The following is a 19,400-nucleotide window of genomic DNA, read 5'->3' on the forward strand; positions in this document are numbered from 1 at the left end:
AAATTGAAGATTGAAGGACACCAAATGAGACATATATTGGCCTGGGCGCTCCTGTCCCTCACTGAAGGACCAGAGCGATTTTTGTCTTAGATGAATTTCTTGCCAAGTTTGAATGATTTCCAAGCCAAAGGTGAAAGAAAGGAGGGTGAAACTAGACCATTGAAGATAAATTTGGAAGTTGGCAAGGTGTAGTTGAGCTTGAAAGTACAAATTCGCTCCTGTCCCTCAATCAGGGACCAGGGCGATATCCACCATATTTGCCAATTCATTCAAAATTCATGCCAGGTCAAGATTGTACATGGTTGCACAGGGTCTAAGGCGTCTTAAGATGATGATATGCAAAGGTTTCAAACGTCAAAAGACTATCAATTTGAACAAGGAAGCTATATCGCTCCTGTCCCTCATCAAGGGACCAGGGCGATTTTCATTAAATCATTCGTTTTCCTTCAAGATCACGTCAAAGTCAAGGTTCGCAAGATCAAGGATATCATTTGCAAGGTGATGAAACAAGGAGTAAAGCTTGAGAGATAGCAAATGTTGGCTAGAGCATGAAGTTCGCTCCTGTCCCTCACCAAGGGACCAGGGCGATATCCACCTTAGAGGGCATTCATCCACCAAATCAAGACGATCAAGCTCGAGTTTTTTGGCAAACATGCCCGTCTCAACGTGAGGATGGAGGTTTTGAACATAAAAGGCAAGAGAATCAAGACTAAACATCAAATTCGCTCTTGTCCCTTAGTCAGGGACCAGAGCGATAGGTTTGTGTCCTTACCTCTTCCAAATTTGGCGCTAAAACATTCTTTAGATTTTATTAAATGCTAGGAATAAATCGATAAATTTGAAATCCAATTAAAGTTAGCATTTAACATTAGCGCATGGGTCTTTATTAATTAATTTTTGCCTTTTAAAAATCGAGTTAATTTAAAATTATAGGCATTAAATTAATTAATTATAAATAAAATGGGGCGCTTGATTTAAAATTTGTTTCATTTTACAAAGGTCGGCCTTTAAGTTTATTTTAAATTTGCCTTATTCACCAAAGTCGGCCTAGGGTCAATGTGAAGGTGAGCGCCTATAAAGGGAGGTGTTTATTTCATTTTCAAATCATCATTTTATCCTCTTTCATATGCGATTTTGGAGAAGACAAGGTGCGAAATTATCATCAAAGAGGAGTGCATGTTTGTTTCAAGTAAGGCGAATTTGTTATCTTCAAGACATTGAAGACTCCTCCCCCAAGGTGGCGAATTGCTAAAGTGGACGTTCATTTGGAGAGAGATCACGTTGAAGCCATCAAATTTTGATTTGTGCCTAGGCGAATTCCTTTGTTTTGCATTTTAGAGTTAAACTCTCAAATAAGGTATGACAAGATCCCTTGTTTTAATTTCGAATTTTGATCATCATAGCCTTAAATTTTGAAATTTTGAATTCTAATAGCTCAATCGTCATTTAGGAAATGATAACTCAAGGACTTATTATGAAGTTTCCTAAATTTAATCTCTAATCTAGTTATTCATTGCAAAATCATGTTGCTAATTTTGAAATGTTGTGTAGGCATCAAATGGAGATCTCATCAAGGAAAATCAAGCCGGATCAAGGACGGTCTTCGCCGAGACGATCAAGCTAGGACAGGGGCGACCTCTTCCAATCCACCATTCCAAGGCGAGGTACATCATCATCTTGCAAATCAAGGACAAAAGGAGTTAGAACAAGAGTTAATTAAAGATAGCCTCTCAACGACATCAAATTGAATATCTAGCAAGCTACAAGTGTCAAATGAGGTGGCATCCCAGTCATCACTCCTCCAGTCAGTGTGGTCCACCTCAGCATGTCCAGATTCAATGTACCTAACTCATGGAAGGTGGCACAAACTCCGATGTACCTACCCCAGCTATCCATTGGTGGAATTTTCTAGAGAGGACATGTGTCCAAGCAATACAATTTTATCATTGGTCAAGCATTAAATGTTATGTAATGGTTGTAACAAACCCTAATTAGGGTTTTCATTGTAAAATCTTGGCCATTGATCTCGAATTGATCTAAGCCATCAAATTGTATTGTGGGCACTATATAAGCCCTGACATTTCATTTGTAAAGGCTAATTAGCAATTAGAGAGAGTTGTAAATAATAGAAAGCAGTTAGTAGATAGAGAGTAGTTAGAAATTGATAGAATAGTAATTAGAGTAGAATAGGAGGACAAGGCAAGAAATTGTTGCCATTGATTGTAAACAAACTCCATTTTCATTGAAGTAATGGTGAAGTGTGTCGTTTCTTTCAATTTGCATGGTTTCTTGTTGAGTCTTCAATCCTAGATGGTAGATGATTAGATGAATGGAGGAAATGCGATTGATTAATGGTGGAATTCGTATATCCATACTACTAGCAGTTTGTTGATTGCAGACTTGCCTTGTGTAGTCAACTGGAATCATTCAGCTTAAGCTCAATTTCAATTTGTCGCTTCTTCATTGATATGCATCAACTTGATGGTGTCTATGCCTGCGGTGATGATTTGAACATCATAAAGCTTCCCTTAGAAGATCGCACTAGCCTTGTGGAGATGGTCCATTGATGTCAAAACAAGACCTAGTTAGAGTTTCATCAAAAATCAAATCATTGCTCCTACATTCTTAGTATTAGGATTAGATCTTCTCTTCGCCCTCATCCTTTTTCCATTTTTTCAAATCTAAGCCAGTAAGAGCCTGTGTTCCAGCAAAGCAGATTGGAAGTTCAATCATCAGATGTAAGTCCCCTTGTGATTCCAGCAAATCACATCATACCACTGGAGTTTATCCACACGTAGAGACCCTACTAACCAGAACATTGGAGTCATCCTAACTGATCCTTCATGCGAATCTTCAGCAGTTAGAGACTTTATTCAAGAGAGGATAAGATGCCTTTAGGTATTTTATTCTGTGTATGATGGTGTACAAAATACACGTCAACACACTGATCTAAAACTTTGGCACAAAGAGAGGGTTCATCTGCTATTGTATAACATGAAGATATTAATATTCACAAATCTCAACTATCTGAATACTCACTGGAGAGATTGGACGAACCTAAAAACTGTGAAAGGATTCATCTTTTACATGTTTCCATTGTCACCATATTTTTTACTGTCTTATTCCAAACCATACTTTTACCCTAATAGAGATTTGACTTGCTATAGACAATATGGATGGGCATTAGTATTTAATGAATAGAACCTATAGTTTATCTCTTATCCTTGTAAAAAATTCTTATACCTTCTATTATTTCTCATGCACACCAAATCTCAGTAGCTAGGGGAGCCCTGATGTAAAAAGAAGAGCATGAAAGTCACCAAGAGTGCCAAATTATAATCATTGCTTGAGAAAGAGTACTATTGTAATAAGTTACAAAATTAAGAAAAACACTTAAAAGAGATTATGGTTTTGAATTACTGACATCAATTACTTTAGAGCTTCACAATCACAAATCTAAAGTAATGACTAGGAATATCACGTAAAATGCTAAACATCGTGCAGACAATTCACTTTAAGACAATCCTACTTATTGATTTTTTTGTTGTAATCACTAAAATGTAAGTCATAGAGCTAATGTACTACCTATAATAACCAGAGTTTTTACCCCTACAATTGGCCTTTTGAGAACAAAGAGAAGTGCAAGTCTCTCCTTTCTTGTTTTATCGTGCTGATAACTCGTTTTGCTCCCACTATTAGATGCTAATCTTAGGAAACAATTTACTTAAGTTGCTGGAATTAGCATTGGAATTAATTGAGTTGATGATCACTAATTTATTGTTTTCAACTATTGAATAGAAGGAATCTTGTTCCGATCCTTTAAAGCCAGATGTCTTTTTTGAGGGAAAGGAGTTTCCTATACAAAATCCCTGTAAGATAGAGATGTGATCATGAACCAACACAATCTGGGTCCATTTGGGGTGCACCAGAATTGTTAGAAGTAGCACATCTAGATTTTATGATGTGCTACTTCCCAACACTCAGTCTTGGGCAGTTGAGTCAAGGTGGCTGTTACCCTAAGGCATTGTCTTTTGGTCATAACTAATTAATTACTGTAAAATTTCAATCTTTATAAGCTCAAATAAATGAAATATCATTCTCCTCTAGTTTTTATCTTGATTGCTCTAGTTGATTTTCAAAATCAATTCCTTTTTCCCTTGATATTTCTTGACAATGTGGAACCATAATAGCAATCTCAGCACTTTACTGAAATCCATTTCAAATTATTTCTTCCATCTGTTGTAACCTTCTGTATAGTGACATCATTTCTTTCCAACTTTTATATGGTATCATATTAGAATTTTTCTATCCATTGAACAACTTTTTTCCTTGTTATGTTCTTAACATGCATATGTATATTTAGCAATAAGTCTGTTAAAATAATGCCTTTCTATTGGATATGAAAACAATTATCTTAATAGACATATTGTATTCACAACATTAATTCTCCAGAATGATCTTATCTGGTTGTTAGTGTCTTACTCACATATGTGCATGCTCTTAAAATCTTTTAATATTACAATGTAGGTGATACAAATGAACATTCCAGCATATCTGCTGAGGCTTCAGCTGATGCATCCACTTCGGCTGGAGGTGTTACTTCATCTACTTCTGGAGGAAGGAGACAGCATGGCAATCGGGAGAATGTAGCAATACCTAATCCTTTTGACTTCGTGGCAATGTCTGGAATTCTAAATGTACCACCTTGGCTGGTTTGCTTTTGTTTTTATACACTTTGTTGCTTTATATTCAACATTTGTGTCATTTTTGCCAGGAAATATAGAACATTGTTGTCATCTATTAGTGATTCTTCTCAGGATCCAAGCATAAAGGAGTTGGCGCAAGATGTTTCCAAGGATCCAGCCTTTCGGCAGGTGGCACGGCAATTGCAGCAAAGTGTTACGGGGGTAGGAAATTCTGGTGCACCCCAAATGGACCCAGAAAAGTATGTTAAGAGTATGCAAAAGCTAATGCAAAATCCTCAATTCATGACCATGACAGAGCACCTTCGCCATTCTCTTATGCAGGTAAATAACTTCACCCCATTAAGGCTTACAACAATTGCATGTTTTGAAATTTTATGGTCCTTTATCACCCAAAATGGCATGATTTAAGAATAAAAACATATTAAAGCTTCTACTATCTTTACTTGTTTGCATTTCACCCTATTGTTTTGCCTTTGATATAAATTCTATTAAACATATAACATGAAATAGAACCAAGTTTAAAGTTGTCTCCCTAATGTTAAATGTTTAATTCAATACCTTATTCCAATGATTTTTTTACTTTTTTTTAATAAATTTACATATGTTCATTATCTTGCATTCCACGTATTGGTTCAAAAAATGTGTTCATACTTTGGCAAATACTTCAATCATCTAGAACAAACTGTCTACTAAAAAAACTTGGATAGAAGACAGAAATAATTAACATTTTCGAACACTCAAGTGTTCCATTATTAAGAGGGATTGAAATGATAGAAAATGGACATAGAGCTCCTTATGTATAATCGTAGATAACTTCACTCAAGTACATGATGCCAAGGGACTTCTTGTGCTTTGCACTGCACACCCCGTCCTTGACGGAGACCTCCTCTTTGCCCGTGTAGGAGAGAGAGGCTCCTCCCGTGGTCAAGCGTCTAAAATCTTGAGTTTCAGGTCGGACAAAGCAAAATCACTCGTTCCTCAGTAAAATGCCCAAGTCTTGCATCAAGGTGATAACCAAAGATTCGTGTTTGAATTGCTCAAACCCGCAAATCGTGCAAAACGTTTAAAGAAGCCGAAGTTTCATGAAACAAAGGCTAGAAACCAAGTAAAATCGCCCATTTTCTCTATCATGCCCGAACTTGCAAAAGGAACTAATCGCCCGAAAAATGGAGAGCTAAGTGTTTAAAATAAACCCTAAATCGCGCAGAACATCCAGTATGCCCAAAAACGTGAAATGTGTTAGGCCGTAGGTTGCACGATATGAGGTAGATGCTTGGAAATTTGTTGAAGAAGATCATCCAAGGTCTCACGATTTGCCATTAATACCCAAAAATCATTGAGTGAAAAATGCCAATAATGGATAAGCTTCAAAGAGTTCCAAATCTTGCAAATCAACTTAAAGAGCTGAAAATCTTCAGAAGTCTAAAATCGCACCATAGCCTTCTAAGCCGAAAGAACCTTTCATAAGCCGAAAAAATTAAAAAAATCCACGATTCGCGCAAAGTCACCAGGAGTGTCGAAGATCAGAGAAAGATCTCCAAGTCGCACATTTCAACCTCTAAGCCGAAAAGCTTCAGCGAGTTCCAAGTCACACAAAAGGCTCATTTGGCCAAAAAACCAAAAGCAAGAAAAAATTGTAAAAACTTAGGGAAGTAAGAATCGCACAATTCGGCCAATTTGGCCGAAATTAGATGAGAGCTTGCAAAAAGCCCCATTTAGTCGAAAAGCCAAGATCGTGAAAAGACGTCAAGATGAATTTTTAGGATGAAAACATGTAAAAGCTTCAAAATCGGCCCATAAGCCGAAAAGGGAAAAAATTCCAAGTTCGTAAAGTAATCAATTTGGCCGAAATTAGAAAACGTCTAAATCTTCCAAATCGGCTCATAGGCCAAAAGTTCTAAATTGCGCATTTTAACTCCAAAAGGTTCAAGTCGCATAAAGTCATCAAAGGCTGAAAATGAGTTAAGTTCGCCAAATCCTTCATTTGGCCGAAGTTCACAAAATCGCTAAGCAAGCCGAAATGAGTTTAAGGAGAACCTAAAGACAACATCGCGCCTCTCATTTTGGCTTGGTAGCCTGAAATCCATAGAAAGGGCGCATTAATATTAAAACCAAAGTCATGCATTGTGGGTGAGATAGTCAAAATTTCATAAGTCAAAGTCGGTATGTTTAAATCAAAGCATAAAATCCCCCCCCTTTAATCAAAAGACCCGAATTTTTATCTAACAAAGGGGGGCATTTTAAAATTTTGGTGATTTTATTAAAATTACAAAACAAAAATCCCTAATTTCAACTAAGAGACCAAAATCATGCAAAAAAGTCAAATCAGCCTAAATTCGTATTTTATGAATTAAACCTTCGAATTTGCTAAACGAAAATCTCGCATTTTAATCTTGGAACCTTAATTTCGCAAAAGAGGACTTATGTTGTTTTAAATACAAGCATCTTTCGCCTTCGCCAACCAAAGCCCGACCTCGCCTAAAATTTGATTTTTGTTAAATTAATTTATTTAATTTTTCAAAATGATCAATCCAGATTCCAAACGGAAATTGATTGCTTGCAGAATCGACGATATTGGGAGGAGCTAAAGTGATGACTTAACACAAGATCAAAGCCAGGCGCTGGAAGCTTGAGTTGAAGATGCAGGAGCGCGAGATCAGAACCAAGCATCAGGAAGCGTTCCGTTGAACGACAAGTTGAAGTCCACCAACGAGACTGAAGACTAAGAACACAAAATACTTGAAATGTGCATTCTCAGAAATACATTGCTGGAAGAAATTCCAGAAAATCAGTTTAAAGTTTAAAAAACTGAAATGCTTTATTGTACATGACTGCCTGTGTGCCCCACCCAATGAATTTAAAGTAAAGGGACACAGGTTGGTTATTTCTAGCTACCTAATTGACCAAATTGATGTCAAATAGTGGTCGGTAGTTGAGGAGAGTGGTTGGGGGGATAATTGAGAATTGAGTGGGCATGGGTTAAAGTTGCTAGCTTCTAGAAGGTAGATTGCAGCCCTTGGATGCAGTCAATCCTGGCCATCGATTAAAATTGTAAATTCTATAAAGGGCAAGATGCCTCTCTTTGTAAAGGGTTAGAGTTTTTGTAGACAGTTAGAATAGGTTAGATTGCAGAAATTTAGTAGTTAGGAATAGAGTAGAAATGCTGCATAAATTGTTGTAATAGTAGCCGAAATCAATATATGGACATTGATTTGGTGTTTATCATCTTGGTTTTATTCTATTTGCATGGTTTCCTTCAGCAGTTTAGATAGATTTTTTTTGGTATGCAGGTATCTGATGGATTTAGGTTCATACCATTGAGGATAAGCTGATTGTGTATCTTTGTGTATGGCTAGCCCGAGCCTTTAAATCGTGCTTAGTTCAATTGCAGGTGTTCGTCTGAGCTGTGCCAGAATTGGGTGCTTAGCCATGCACCTGCAGTTTGAAAATCTTCCAAGTCCCCTTGAATATTGCACCGTTCCTGCGAGGTTGTGAGCTATTCTGACCAAGCAGGGATTGGTTATGTTGAATCCATCTACCAGCATACCAGTCTTATTAATTTTAGATTTCCTAAACCCTTCTTTTTTGCTTTTATTTCCCAGTCCGAGAATCATAGCAAACCAACTTGTTGCAAAACGTAAGGCCCCTTGTGCTCCCAACAAAACATATCGACTGTTGAGTTATCCCACAATCAAGAATTGACATTTGGAACCTTGAGGTTGTCCCCTTTGATTGATTAAAAGCAGCATTAGGGCTTCCTTATACAAGAGAGGATAGGATACTCGGCGAGATCATTCTATTCTGAATTGGCCGGATAGAGTTGTCGCGATACGACTTTAGACACGTCAACATGAATCAGTAGAGAAAAATATTAAATACAATGGTTCTTCCAAAATTAGTCAAATCCTAATTAGCTCTTATAATTTTTGCTAAGCTAGTTGTTACAAAAATAAGTAGCTATTACTGCTAATTGATGACAATTGAGGCTCAATTTTCCAAAGGGAAGGGTGTTCTCCTAATTTGGTTGATGATGGGCCTCAAAGCTTGACTTAAACCTGAACTAGTATTCGTGTTAAGCTGTGCCTTCATATTTGTTAAATCTCAACAGATTATCCTAAGAGTCTCTTCAAATAGTAATCTTAATCAAAATGACCTTACCATCCTCGATCAAAGGCATCATGTACATGATGAGTTATATTTTTTCAGATTTCTAAAGTGGCTTTCAATCATAACAATTCATCTTGATGATGGACCACTTGAGTTGTCTGAAATATCATAGAGTTTTGTTCTAAACATGGTTTTTAGTTTTTACCCAGAAACTTTCTGCTTGTTATTATGGATTAAATAAGCATCAAACTTCTCAATTCAATTACAGTTTCTAAAATTATATATGTACAAACTTAAATTATGATTTTTATCTTCCAATTAGATTTTCCTTTAATATGAATTCTTCTTTCATTTCATAACTACTCAATTCATACATTATATTTGCAGATAGGGTGCATATTCTTGTTCTTTCATTCAGTTTCTAGAGACTTTGTATATATTTTAATGGGTAATTGCCATATTCTTTTTTACTTCAGAAAATTTTTGCATTTTTCTGTGCATTGTAATTTGAAATACCTTCTGTGTATGTTGTGACTTGTAGCTATCATTCTATCACGAAAATTGGAATGCAGCCTCTATTTGTTATACAGTATACTGTATACAGCTTGAATGCACTGCTGATTGTTCTGTTGTCTCTAGGATCCAGCAGTCGTAAATTTAATTCAGACATTGTCAAACCCTAATCAGAAAGAGGAATTTGAAGCACGACTGGCTCAACTTAAGAATGACCCTTCTTTGAAGCCTGTTTTGGATGAAATTGCAAAAGGTGGACCTCCTGCCATAATGAAGTAAGAGAGAAGAAATATTCTTTCCTCCTTGATTCTCCATCTAAGATAGATTTGGTTTGCACTGTTTCTTCTAACAGCAGTTGCAATGCAAACCATTTTAGCTTTTCTTCAATTTTTTTCCTCTATGACAATCTTCCTTGTATACATCCAATGCAAAACATAATGGTAAAAACAGGACATGTGGTCAAGCGGACGATCAAGTGAAAGGCTAGATAATTGGATCTTGATTAATGGATGATTTTCTCATTATGCTTGTGTAGGTATTGGAATGATCCTGTAGTGCTAAGTAAACTTGGGCAGGCTTTCCAAGTGGGCAGCTCAGGAGATAAGCCAGTTGCCAACCAATCTTCTAAAAAGAAAAAGGAAGAAAAGGAGGAAGATGCTGAAAAGGAGATGTCTCTGCATCATGTTGCCAGCACTGGTGATATTAAGGTAAATTTAAATTTGGGTTTTCTTAGTCTGCAAATGGTACTCTTTAATGTTTTCTGCATTCCCTGTAATCTTTGTATATTATTTTGACAGGAGTTGGAAGTTTTGATAGCAAAGGGTGCGGACAAAGATATGAAGGATTCACAAGGAAGAACAGCCTTACACTTTGCATGTGGTTATGGAAACGTAATAAGTTCCATGATATTCTGCATCGCTTTTTTCAATCTGTTTGAAAGTTTTTTCTTACTTTATTAGGTTTTGTTTATGCTTTTGTTGCTACTTATTTCAAGCTTTATGCAGGTGCAACATAAATCACTTTTGAAATAAAATTTTCAACAATCTCTTAGCATTTCAAATTAGGAATAATGAAAAATCTGGGACTAGGATTGTAAATATCTGAAATGTGAGGAAAATGAAAATCCAATTCATACTTTTTTGAAAATCTGAAATTTGAATTTGTGGAAAATTAAAATTAAAAAATCAGCCTTAAAAATTTATGTGAAAATTGGAGATGGACATTCTTTCTATATCTGAAACAGGAGAAAATAGTGAACCAAAACCGGTGCTAGAAAAATCTAAAAGCTCAAATGTCCTCATCAGATTTGTTCTTCTGAGAAGCTTTACCAGGACTTGTATGACCTATCTGCTATTGCTTTATCGTCAGGATTCACCATAGAAATATTTGTATCCACATTCTTCATTCTTACTTCTACGAGATTTAGCAGGGGAAGAGCAGCAAAATGCTATAGTAGTTATCACATGATGTGCATGAGGCCCTACTAAAAGTTTCTGCAATCACTGTAGAATGAGGTCCTGCACTGTCTTCTTGGTAGAAGCAAACATAACAAAAGTAATAGGACCAATCATCATGGAAATAAGTGGCAATCACAATGGTCATCAACCACATCTCTAATCAAACACTAACTTCAGGTTAATTGTGGTGGTCTTTGCAACAGAAATTAAAATAGTCCTCAAACCAAGCAGATACTCGACATTCTTGAAGACTCATTATATGAGAGAAAGGCAAACAAAGATAGGAGACAATCTTAGAAAATGGAGAGAGATCTTGCGGTGTCCGTCAGAAAATGAAATGGTTGACGACATAAAGTGTGAGAGATGATTAAGCGATTGTCAAAATAACCTTTAACTACAAGGTCAACTAAATGCATTATCCCTTACAACTAATTTCTATAAGGCACAATTCTACGTTTTAATATTGTACATTTATTTCCTATGGCAATGTACTTTAATAATATAAATACTTGTCAGTTATTTTTATGATGATTATGCTAACACCCTTCCTCAATTGTAATATGAGAAAACATGAATTGGGATGGATTGATTTAAGGGGTGACAAAAAGTAGAGCAGAAAAGAAATGATTTCACTAAAGAAACGAGCACAAAGAACAATGGTTGGGGGGAGGTTTGACATAGAGCTGAGTGGAGCGAAAGAATGAATAAAGGCCAACTGGAAGAACAAAATCCAAGACGTTTGCAAAGCCATAACAATAGCTAGCATAATTATGGGGAAAGGAGAAGTCGGAGGAACAACTTTGTCCACAAATAAGAACAATACTAGAGAATGGATGAGAATAGAGGACAATGGTGTAACAACAGGGAGAACATTTCTTCCAAACAAAGAAATAATAGAAGACACATGGATTCTCAAGACCCTATGGGGCACGTCAAACAAAAAACCCATTTTTGGTAGGAGAATCAAATTCAAAATCTGACAAAGAAATAATGCATACAAAAATTGAATAGGATCGACCCTTCAAAATTTCTTTGGAGTAGACACAATTTCGTTGGGTGACAAATCAAAGTACTCCTAGCCTTGCAATCCTAGGGTAGAAATTGATGATTTGATCTTAAGCCTCTCTATCTTCCATCTCAAAGAATGTACCTTCTTTGCCATAAGGGTTAATCACTAGCCTTCCAGAGATAGATTTCATTCTTGGATCCAAAACAATTGGGGTAAGAATTAAATTCAGACTGAATCCTAAAGGTTTCTCTTTTATAGAATGACAGTGTTGTCTCAATTTTTGAATTTTCAAAAATAAGCAACCCCTACAAATTTTTACTCAAAATTCGTAGTTTTCTTCTCTAAGGAACGTTTTATGAGGTTTAAAACTTGTATTTGTTAATGTCAAATCATCAGTGGGTGTGTTTGTCATCGTTGTCCAAGTTTTGGTTAGCTTTTGTTTTCATTTTCCTTGCTTTTTGTGCAATTTCGGGTTTTGAGTCAGACATTGCAAGTAGGAACTTTTTGCTGACATTGCAGGTCGGAACTTTTTGCTGTCATTGCAAGTAAATGAACTTTACTTGTAATCAGGTTCTAGAAACCCAATTACAAGTCAACTCGTTGTTTTAAAGTTTGCTTTACTTGTAGTCGGGTTTCTAGGACCCGATTACAAGTATGTTTTATAAAAGAAAAATGAAATGAATATTAAACTTGCAATTGGGGTCAGACCCGATTGCAAGCCACCATTGTGTGAGCATTTTGATGTGCTTACTTGCAATCGGGTTTCAAAACCTTGATTGCAAATTTGTGTCTACCTTGCAAACCTTTCACACTTGCAATCGGGGTTCCAAGACCCGATTGCAAGCCAATATTGCATGAATGTTTTGATGTATTTCACTTGCAATCGGGTCTTGAAACCTGAAACCCCAATTGCAAGTTTATTCCTACCTTGCAGTCTTACTTCATCTCACACTTGCAATCGGGGTTCCAAGACCCGATTGCAAGCTAATGCCAATTGTGCAAGATAACTTACATTCGGGTCTTCAAGACTCAATTGCAAGTGTAAGTGTCAACGTTTTTTCCTAACTTGCATTCTTCCATTTCTGCATTCCAAGTTCACTATGATCCCTTGCACTTGCATTTCGCCTCCCAAGATCCAAATTTGCCTTTTGTCTCCGCATACTCTCATTCCCACGCCTTTCCTTTGCAAGACCAATACTTGCAGTCGGGTCCTAGACACCCAATTGCAAGGGATTTATGCATGTAAGGATAGTAAACACAAGCCAGCGCTGTCATATGTTGATGACATTAAATGAAAAAAGTACAATGTCATATGCACAGAGAGAACTTCTCTTGAAGAATTAGTATTACCCCAAGCAAGAAGATAAGGTTGGAGTTCATTGGCAAAGGACATAAGAATTATCAATGATGCAAGTTGATGTTTCGGGATAAATACCTTCACGGATCTCACATACTTCAAGTTCCAGCATCTTGTAGCAACATGAAAACCTCTTAGATAGAGGATGATGTAAATAAAGTCGTGTCTAGGTGTTGTGACGTATTCACACATCGCCCCCTTGCAAATGGGGACCCCTGCTTTTTGCTCTCTAGGGTTTGTTTTCTAGGTCTTTTAGGTTTTAGTCTGTTAGCCTTTGCATGGTGAGTGCTGTCAGGAGGATCACTGGATAGCAGGCTCTGCTTGAGCTAGGGTGAGTCAGTTGATGCTCCAAGATAAGGGCGTTTTTTCAAGGTCTTCCTTAGGCTTGGTTTTGTTGGTGGTGTCTCGTTTGAGTTCGAGGAAGTCAGTGAGTGGTTGAGCAAATTTGGCTAAGGAATGGAAGGGATGAATCAAAGATCTAGCCTAGGACAAATTCAAGCCAGTTTGAAGGTGAATTGAGCCTAGGAAAGGAAATTTCGCTCCTGACCCTTCCGAAGGGTCCAGAGCGAAATCTCCTTGTCTTGCCTTCCTTGGCCCTGAAACCCAGTTGGACCTTGCCTAGACCAAGTTGGGTGATGGAATATCTTGGTAGTGAAAGAAGGAAGTTGATTTGATCAAGTTTGATGGAGAATGGAGTGAACCAAGGTGGGATTTTGGCCAAGATTGTGATTTTCGCTCCTGACCCTTCCAAAGGGTCCAGAGTGAAAATCCTTATACACCTCAATTTATCACTTGTCAAGACCAATTTCATAGTTCCTTAGGCATGTTTGGGGGTGTCTTGACATCTTCTAACCTTAGGAGGTGAGTAAAGGTGGATGAGGTCAAGATTTTAGCCAAGAATGTGAATTTCGCTCCTGACCCTTCCAAAGGGTCCAGAGCGAAATTTTTGAAAACACTCATTTTTCCTTTAGCCAAAGTCAGGACCAAGGTGGAGATGCATGAGGAAGGATCTTTGTTTACCTCTCAAAGAAAATTGGAGTTCAAAAGGTCAAGAATCAAGCTCAAATCTAGATTTTCGCTCCTAACCCTTCTAAAGGGTCCAGAGTGAAAATCTTTGTGGCCCACATTTCCTTCCCAATTTTGGCTAAGTGTTGGTTTCTAAGGCATGTTTGAGGATGAATTGATATGTTTTTTCCTAGAGATGGAGTTGATTGATTTTGAAGAACAAGATTTTGGCCTAAAGGAGAATTTCGCTCCTGACCCTCCCAAAGGGTCCAGAGCGAAATTCATCATAAACCTTATTTGTTGCCTTGAATGGACTAGAAACCTTGTTCCTAATGTGGAAAATGATCTAATTTTGCCTTATGAGGTGGTTTGAAGTTTGAAAAGTGAGCAATCTAGCCTGGAATGAGATTTTCGCTCCTAACCCTTCCAAAGGGTCCAGAGCAAATATCTTCTTAAAGCTCATTTCCTCCTAAGTTTGACTAAATTTTGATTTGCAGGGTATCTTGGAAGGAAGGTTGGACATTCTTGTTGCCTTTGAAATGTTTGAAAGCATTGAAAAATGAAGGATTTTGGACCAAAAAGGAAATTTCGCTCCTGACCCTTCCAAAGGGTCCAGAACGAAATTCCTAAAAACTCTTAATTTTGCATTGAAGAAGGTCAAGTTCTTGGTCTTTTATGAATTGAATGGAAGGGAGATAGCTTGTCTTTTCCTCTTGAAGATGTTTTGAATTGAAAAAATGAAGAATCTAGCCCAAGTCAAGGTTTTCACTCCTGACCCTTCCAAAGGGTCTAGAGCAAAAATCTCTCTAAGAGGCATTTCTTTCCTTGTTTAGCCAAGTCTTGATGACCAAGGCATGTTGACGGAGAGAATTGACATGTTGGAATCCTTGGGGATGCTTAAAAGTTATGAAAATGAAGGATTTTAGCCAGGAAAAGAAATTTCGCTCCTGACCCTCCCAAAGGGTCCAGAGCGAAATTCCTTATAAGCCTACTTTTTGACCTTTCTTGGACATGAAACCTTGTTCCTAGGGCAATGAAAGATGAAATTCTACCTTGCAAAGAAGTTTGAAGTTGAAAAAATGATGATTTTTGGTCAAGAATGAGAATTTCGCTCCTGACCCTTCCAAAGGGTCCAGAGCGAATTCTCTCAAAACTTCTCTTTGCTATCAATTTTTTGCTAAGATCAAGTGTGGGATAAGGTAAAATCAAGGAGAAGTTGCCCCTAAGAGTGACTTTAAGTTGCTAGAAACCATGAAAGATGAAGGAATTGAGCCTAAAAGTGATTTTCGCTCCTGACCCTTCCAAAGGGTCCAAAGCGAAAATCCTAAAAAACCATCTTTTCTTCCAAAATTTGAGCAAAGCCAAGCTTGGACAAGGGTGCGAGAAGTCATTTGGATTGCCTTAGAGTGGATTTTGGTCACCAAGAATGCAATATTTGAAGCCAAATGAGAATTTCGCTCCTGACCCTTCCAAAGGGTCCAGAGCGAAATTCTTAAGATCACCCCTTTTTCCTTGCAAATCAAGTCAAGAATTTGATTTTATGACCTAGAGAGGAGTGAGGCAAGGTGTTCTAAGTCTTGGAGGTAATTTGAAGTTGAAAGGATGGAGAAATAGCCCAAAAAAAAGATTTTCGCTCCTGACCCTTCCAAAGGGTCCAGAGCGAAAATCCCAAAATCTACCTATTCCTTTCAAATTTTTGCTAATATATGCCTAGACCAAGGTAAAAGATGCCCTTGTGATTTCCCTTGAGTTGATGGTTGTCTCTAGAAATGATGATTTTAGGTCAGAGGAGGAAAATCGCTCCTGACCCTTCCAAAGGGTCCAGGGCGAAAATCCTTCAATCACCTATTCTGCCTTGCAAAATCAAGTTAAATTGAGGTTGGATGAAAGAAGAGAAGTATTTCCTTGCCCTGTAGGATGAATTGAAGTGGAGATGAGGAATTAAGACCTAAAGCTTGAATTTCGCTCCTGACCCTTCCAAAGGGTCGAGAGCGAAATTCTTAAAACCTCCATTTTTGCCTCAAATTTACATCAAGCTTGGTGTTGGTTCTGAATGAAGACGTCCTTGGGCATGTATCTAAGGAAGTACGGTTGCAAAGTGAGAACAATTTGAGCCAGGAATGCAAATTTCGCTCCTGACCCTTCCAGAGGGTCCAAGGTGAAATCCTTATAGGGCCTGTCCCTGGGGAGAATATTGAGCAAGCTTCATTTTAACATCTTCTTGTTGATGATTTAAGGTAGAAAATGCTATGTTGAAATAAATTTATTATGTGTCCTTAATCATCTTTTGGTTTGTCTTGCAGATGAAAGAAGACCAAGCCAGGGCAAGGACAACCTCCTCCAGTCCAACATCAACAAGGACGACCTTCTCCAGTCTAGCATCAACAAGGACGACCTTCTCCAGTCTAGCATCATGAGGGACGACCTCTTCCAGTCCAGCATTCAAAGGGAAGGTACACCATCCATCCTGCACATCGAAGACAAAGGAAGTTAAAGCAAGGGTTTGTTGAAGAAGCAGACAGTTTCAGAAGAGTTAATTAAAGATAGCTTCTCAGCAACATCAAATTGAATATCTACCAAGTCACAAGTATCAGACAAGGTGGCATCCCAGTCATCACTCCTCCAGTCAGATTGGTCCACCTCAGCATGTCCAGATTCAATGTACCTAACTCATGGGAGATGGCACAAACTTCGATGTACCTACCCCGATTCTCCATTGGTCGAATATTCCAGAGAAGACATGTGTCCAAATAATGCAATTATTTCATTGGCCAGAATTGAGTTTGTTGTAACAAACCCTAATTAGGGTTTTCATTGTAAAATCTCGGCCATTGATCTCAAGTTGATCTGAGCCATCGAATTGTATTGAGGGCACTATATAAGCCCTGGCTCCTCATTTGTAAAGGTTGATAGTTAGTCAAGAGTCAGTAGTTAGAAGGTGAATAGTTAGAAATAGTGAATAGTCAGTTGATAGAATAGCAATTAAAGTAGAATAGAAAGAGAAGGCAAAGATTGTTGCCAAGATGTTGTTGTAAAAGACTTGTAAAACTTCATTGAAGAAATGGTGAAATTTATGGGTCGATTCAACAATTTGCATGGTCTCTATACTTCTCATATTTGATTTCATGTTATTAGATGAGTGGAAGAAATGTGTTTGATTGATGGTGAAATTTGTATATCCATACTACTAGCAGTTTGTTGATTGCAGACTTGCCTTGTGTAGTCAACTGGAATCATTCAGCTTAAGCTTAACTTCAATTGTCGCTTCTTCACTGATATGCATCAACCTGATGGTGTCTATGCTTATAGCGATGATCTGAACATCATAAAGCTTTCCTCCGAAGATCGCACATCGCACTAACCTTGTGGAGATGGTCTTGGGATGTCAAAACAAGACTTAGTTAGAATTTCACCAAAGGTTAATCATTGCTCCTACATTCTTAGTGTCAGAATTAGATCCTTTCCTCGCCTTCATCCTTTTTCTTTTTTTTTAAAAATCTAGGCTAGTGAAATCTTGTGATTCCAGCAAATTAGACGTTTAGGTCATCAAGTGTAAGTCCCCTTGTGATTCTAGCAAAATCACATCATACCACAAAGAGCTTATCCACGAGTAGAGATCCTACATAACAGGAACCTTGAAGCTTCTTCAATTGATCCTTCTCCGATATCTTCAACATTTGGGAGCTTTATTCAAGAGAGGATAAGGTACCTTTAGGTATTTTATTCTGTGTTTGGTCGTGTACAAAATACACATCAACACTAGGACACTTAGATTAGTTTCAATTATGCATATGTAATTTCCCTTTGAGAAATTACATGTAATGTCAAAAAATTGTAATTACAAGTGGTCACATTACTTGTATTCTTGTAACTTGTAATTACATGTAAACAAATTACAAGTTGAAAGATAGTAGGAATGTAATTTGGAATAAGTCATAGTTAGTTGTGGAATAAGTCTTAGATAGTTGGACTTCTCCCACTTTTTTCTCTTAGTCCCTCTCCTATATATATTGGAGGGTGCTCTATGTAATTTTATCTTTTTGGCAAGCAAGAAAACTCTGCAGAAATTTACAGTGATAAAGACTTTGTGTTTTATACTTGTAAATTTGATTCTCAAGCAATATAAAGAGGACATTTGAGTTTTAGACTTTGTGTTGAGGGTTTGTTCATATATCCATTGTGTTCTTATGTCACAGTGATATATTTTTTTGCATATGCTTGAGATTCTAGTGAGGTTGTTGGAAAGAGCTTAATCTAATTTCTTGTAGACTTTGTGTTGCAAATATTGAGGATTAAATTAGCATAGTTAAGTGTTCATAATAGAGAAAAGTTACAAGACTTTGTGATTGTTATTGTTCCTATCCATAGTAGTTTAGAGCATAGTAGCGTTAATCGTTTGGAGAATTAATCGGCAAAACAAAAGTATAAGATTTTTTGAAAAAATGGGGAAAAAACCAGATTTACAAAAAAATATAAACAATTGTAAAAAAACAATCCAAAACTATTTTTTTTTAATATTTAAGGGCATTCCATAGTATAGAGAATCAGAGATATTGTAGGCAAATAAAATAGACACTTAAACACATGAATTGAAAAAAATAGATTTTCGTTGTTTATATTCATGTCGCTGATTACATTGCACAAAACATACCACAACATAAATAATATCTAGATGGTGATAGATGTCAAAATGTCGATTACAATATAGTTTGTGACTTTGTACAAAGTCAACTTGTAAACTAAGTACAAAATTCCAAAAAATCAATTGTAGGCAATTGACATGCTAGAGGGCAGTAGGCCCTGATGATGAATCTCTTGGGTGAGAGCCTGTCCTAGCTCGTTCAACCCTTTCAGAATCCAAGTTGGCTTCCATCATGAGATCAAAATCTTTAGGCCCAAACGAAGTATCATCAAAATCAACAGCAATCAACTCATTCTTTGGATCTATCTCATTGAGGTCAATTGGCTCGTTTTCCTTACTAGTTCCTAATTTTTCCCATGTAGAAATTAGTCTTTGCCTTACAAGTGAGAAACACAATGAGTAGAGAATACAATTTGAAATAACTGCAACTATAATATAATATTCTTACCTTGAACTTTCTTTATCTTCAAGCGGAGGTTGTGGTGAACAAATACCAAGTGATTCATCTGTTTTTGTGTTAGACGATTGCGTTTCTTGGAATGTATGTGTTCAAAAACACTCCAATTACATTCACAAGCTGATGAGCTGCATGGTTGGCTCAAAA

At 37.1% G+C, this 19,400-nt stretch overlaps 1 protein-coding gene across 3 annotated transcripts in view; it reads left to right on the plus strand.

Moving 5' to 3' along the window:
• LOC131046864 (ankyrin repeat domain-containing protein 2A) overlaps window positions 1-19,400 on the plus strand; it is a 103,012-nt gene that overhangs the window by 41,925 nt on the left and 41,687 nt on the right. For 2 of the 3 annotated variants that reach the window (XM_057980664.2, XM_057980665.2), the window contains exons 2-6: window positions 4,528-4,712; window positions 4,818-5,027; window positions 9,453-9,601; window positions 9,862-10,033; window positions 10,124-10,216. In XM_057980664.2, coding sequence (XP_057836647.2) covers window positions 4,528-4,712; window positions 4,818-5,027; window positions 9,453-9,601; window positions 9,862-10,033; window positions 10,124-10,216 — 809 coding nt within the window. The remainder of the gene's footprint in view (window positions 1-4,527; window positions 4,713-4,817; window positions 5,028-9,452; window positions 9,602-9,861; window positions 10,034-10,123; window positions 10,217-19,400) is intronic. The other variant, XM_057980666.2, reaches the window with a different exon arrangement.

This window comes from Cryptomeria japonica, chromosome 4 (assembly GCF_030272615.1).
Source record: "Cryptomeria japonica chromosome 4, Sugi_1.0, whole genome shotgun sequence".
Classification (NCBI taxonomy): Eukaryota; Viridiplantae; Streptophyta; class Pinopsida; order Cupressales; family Cupressaceae; genus Cryptomeria; species Cryptomeria japonica.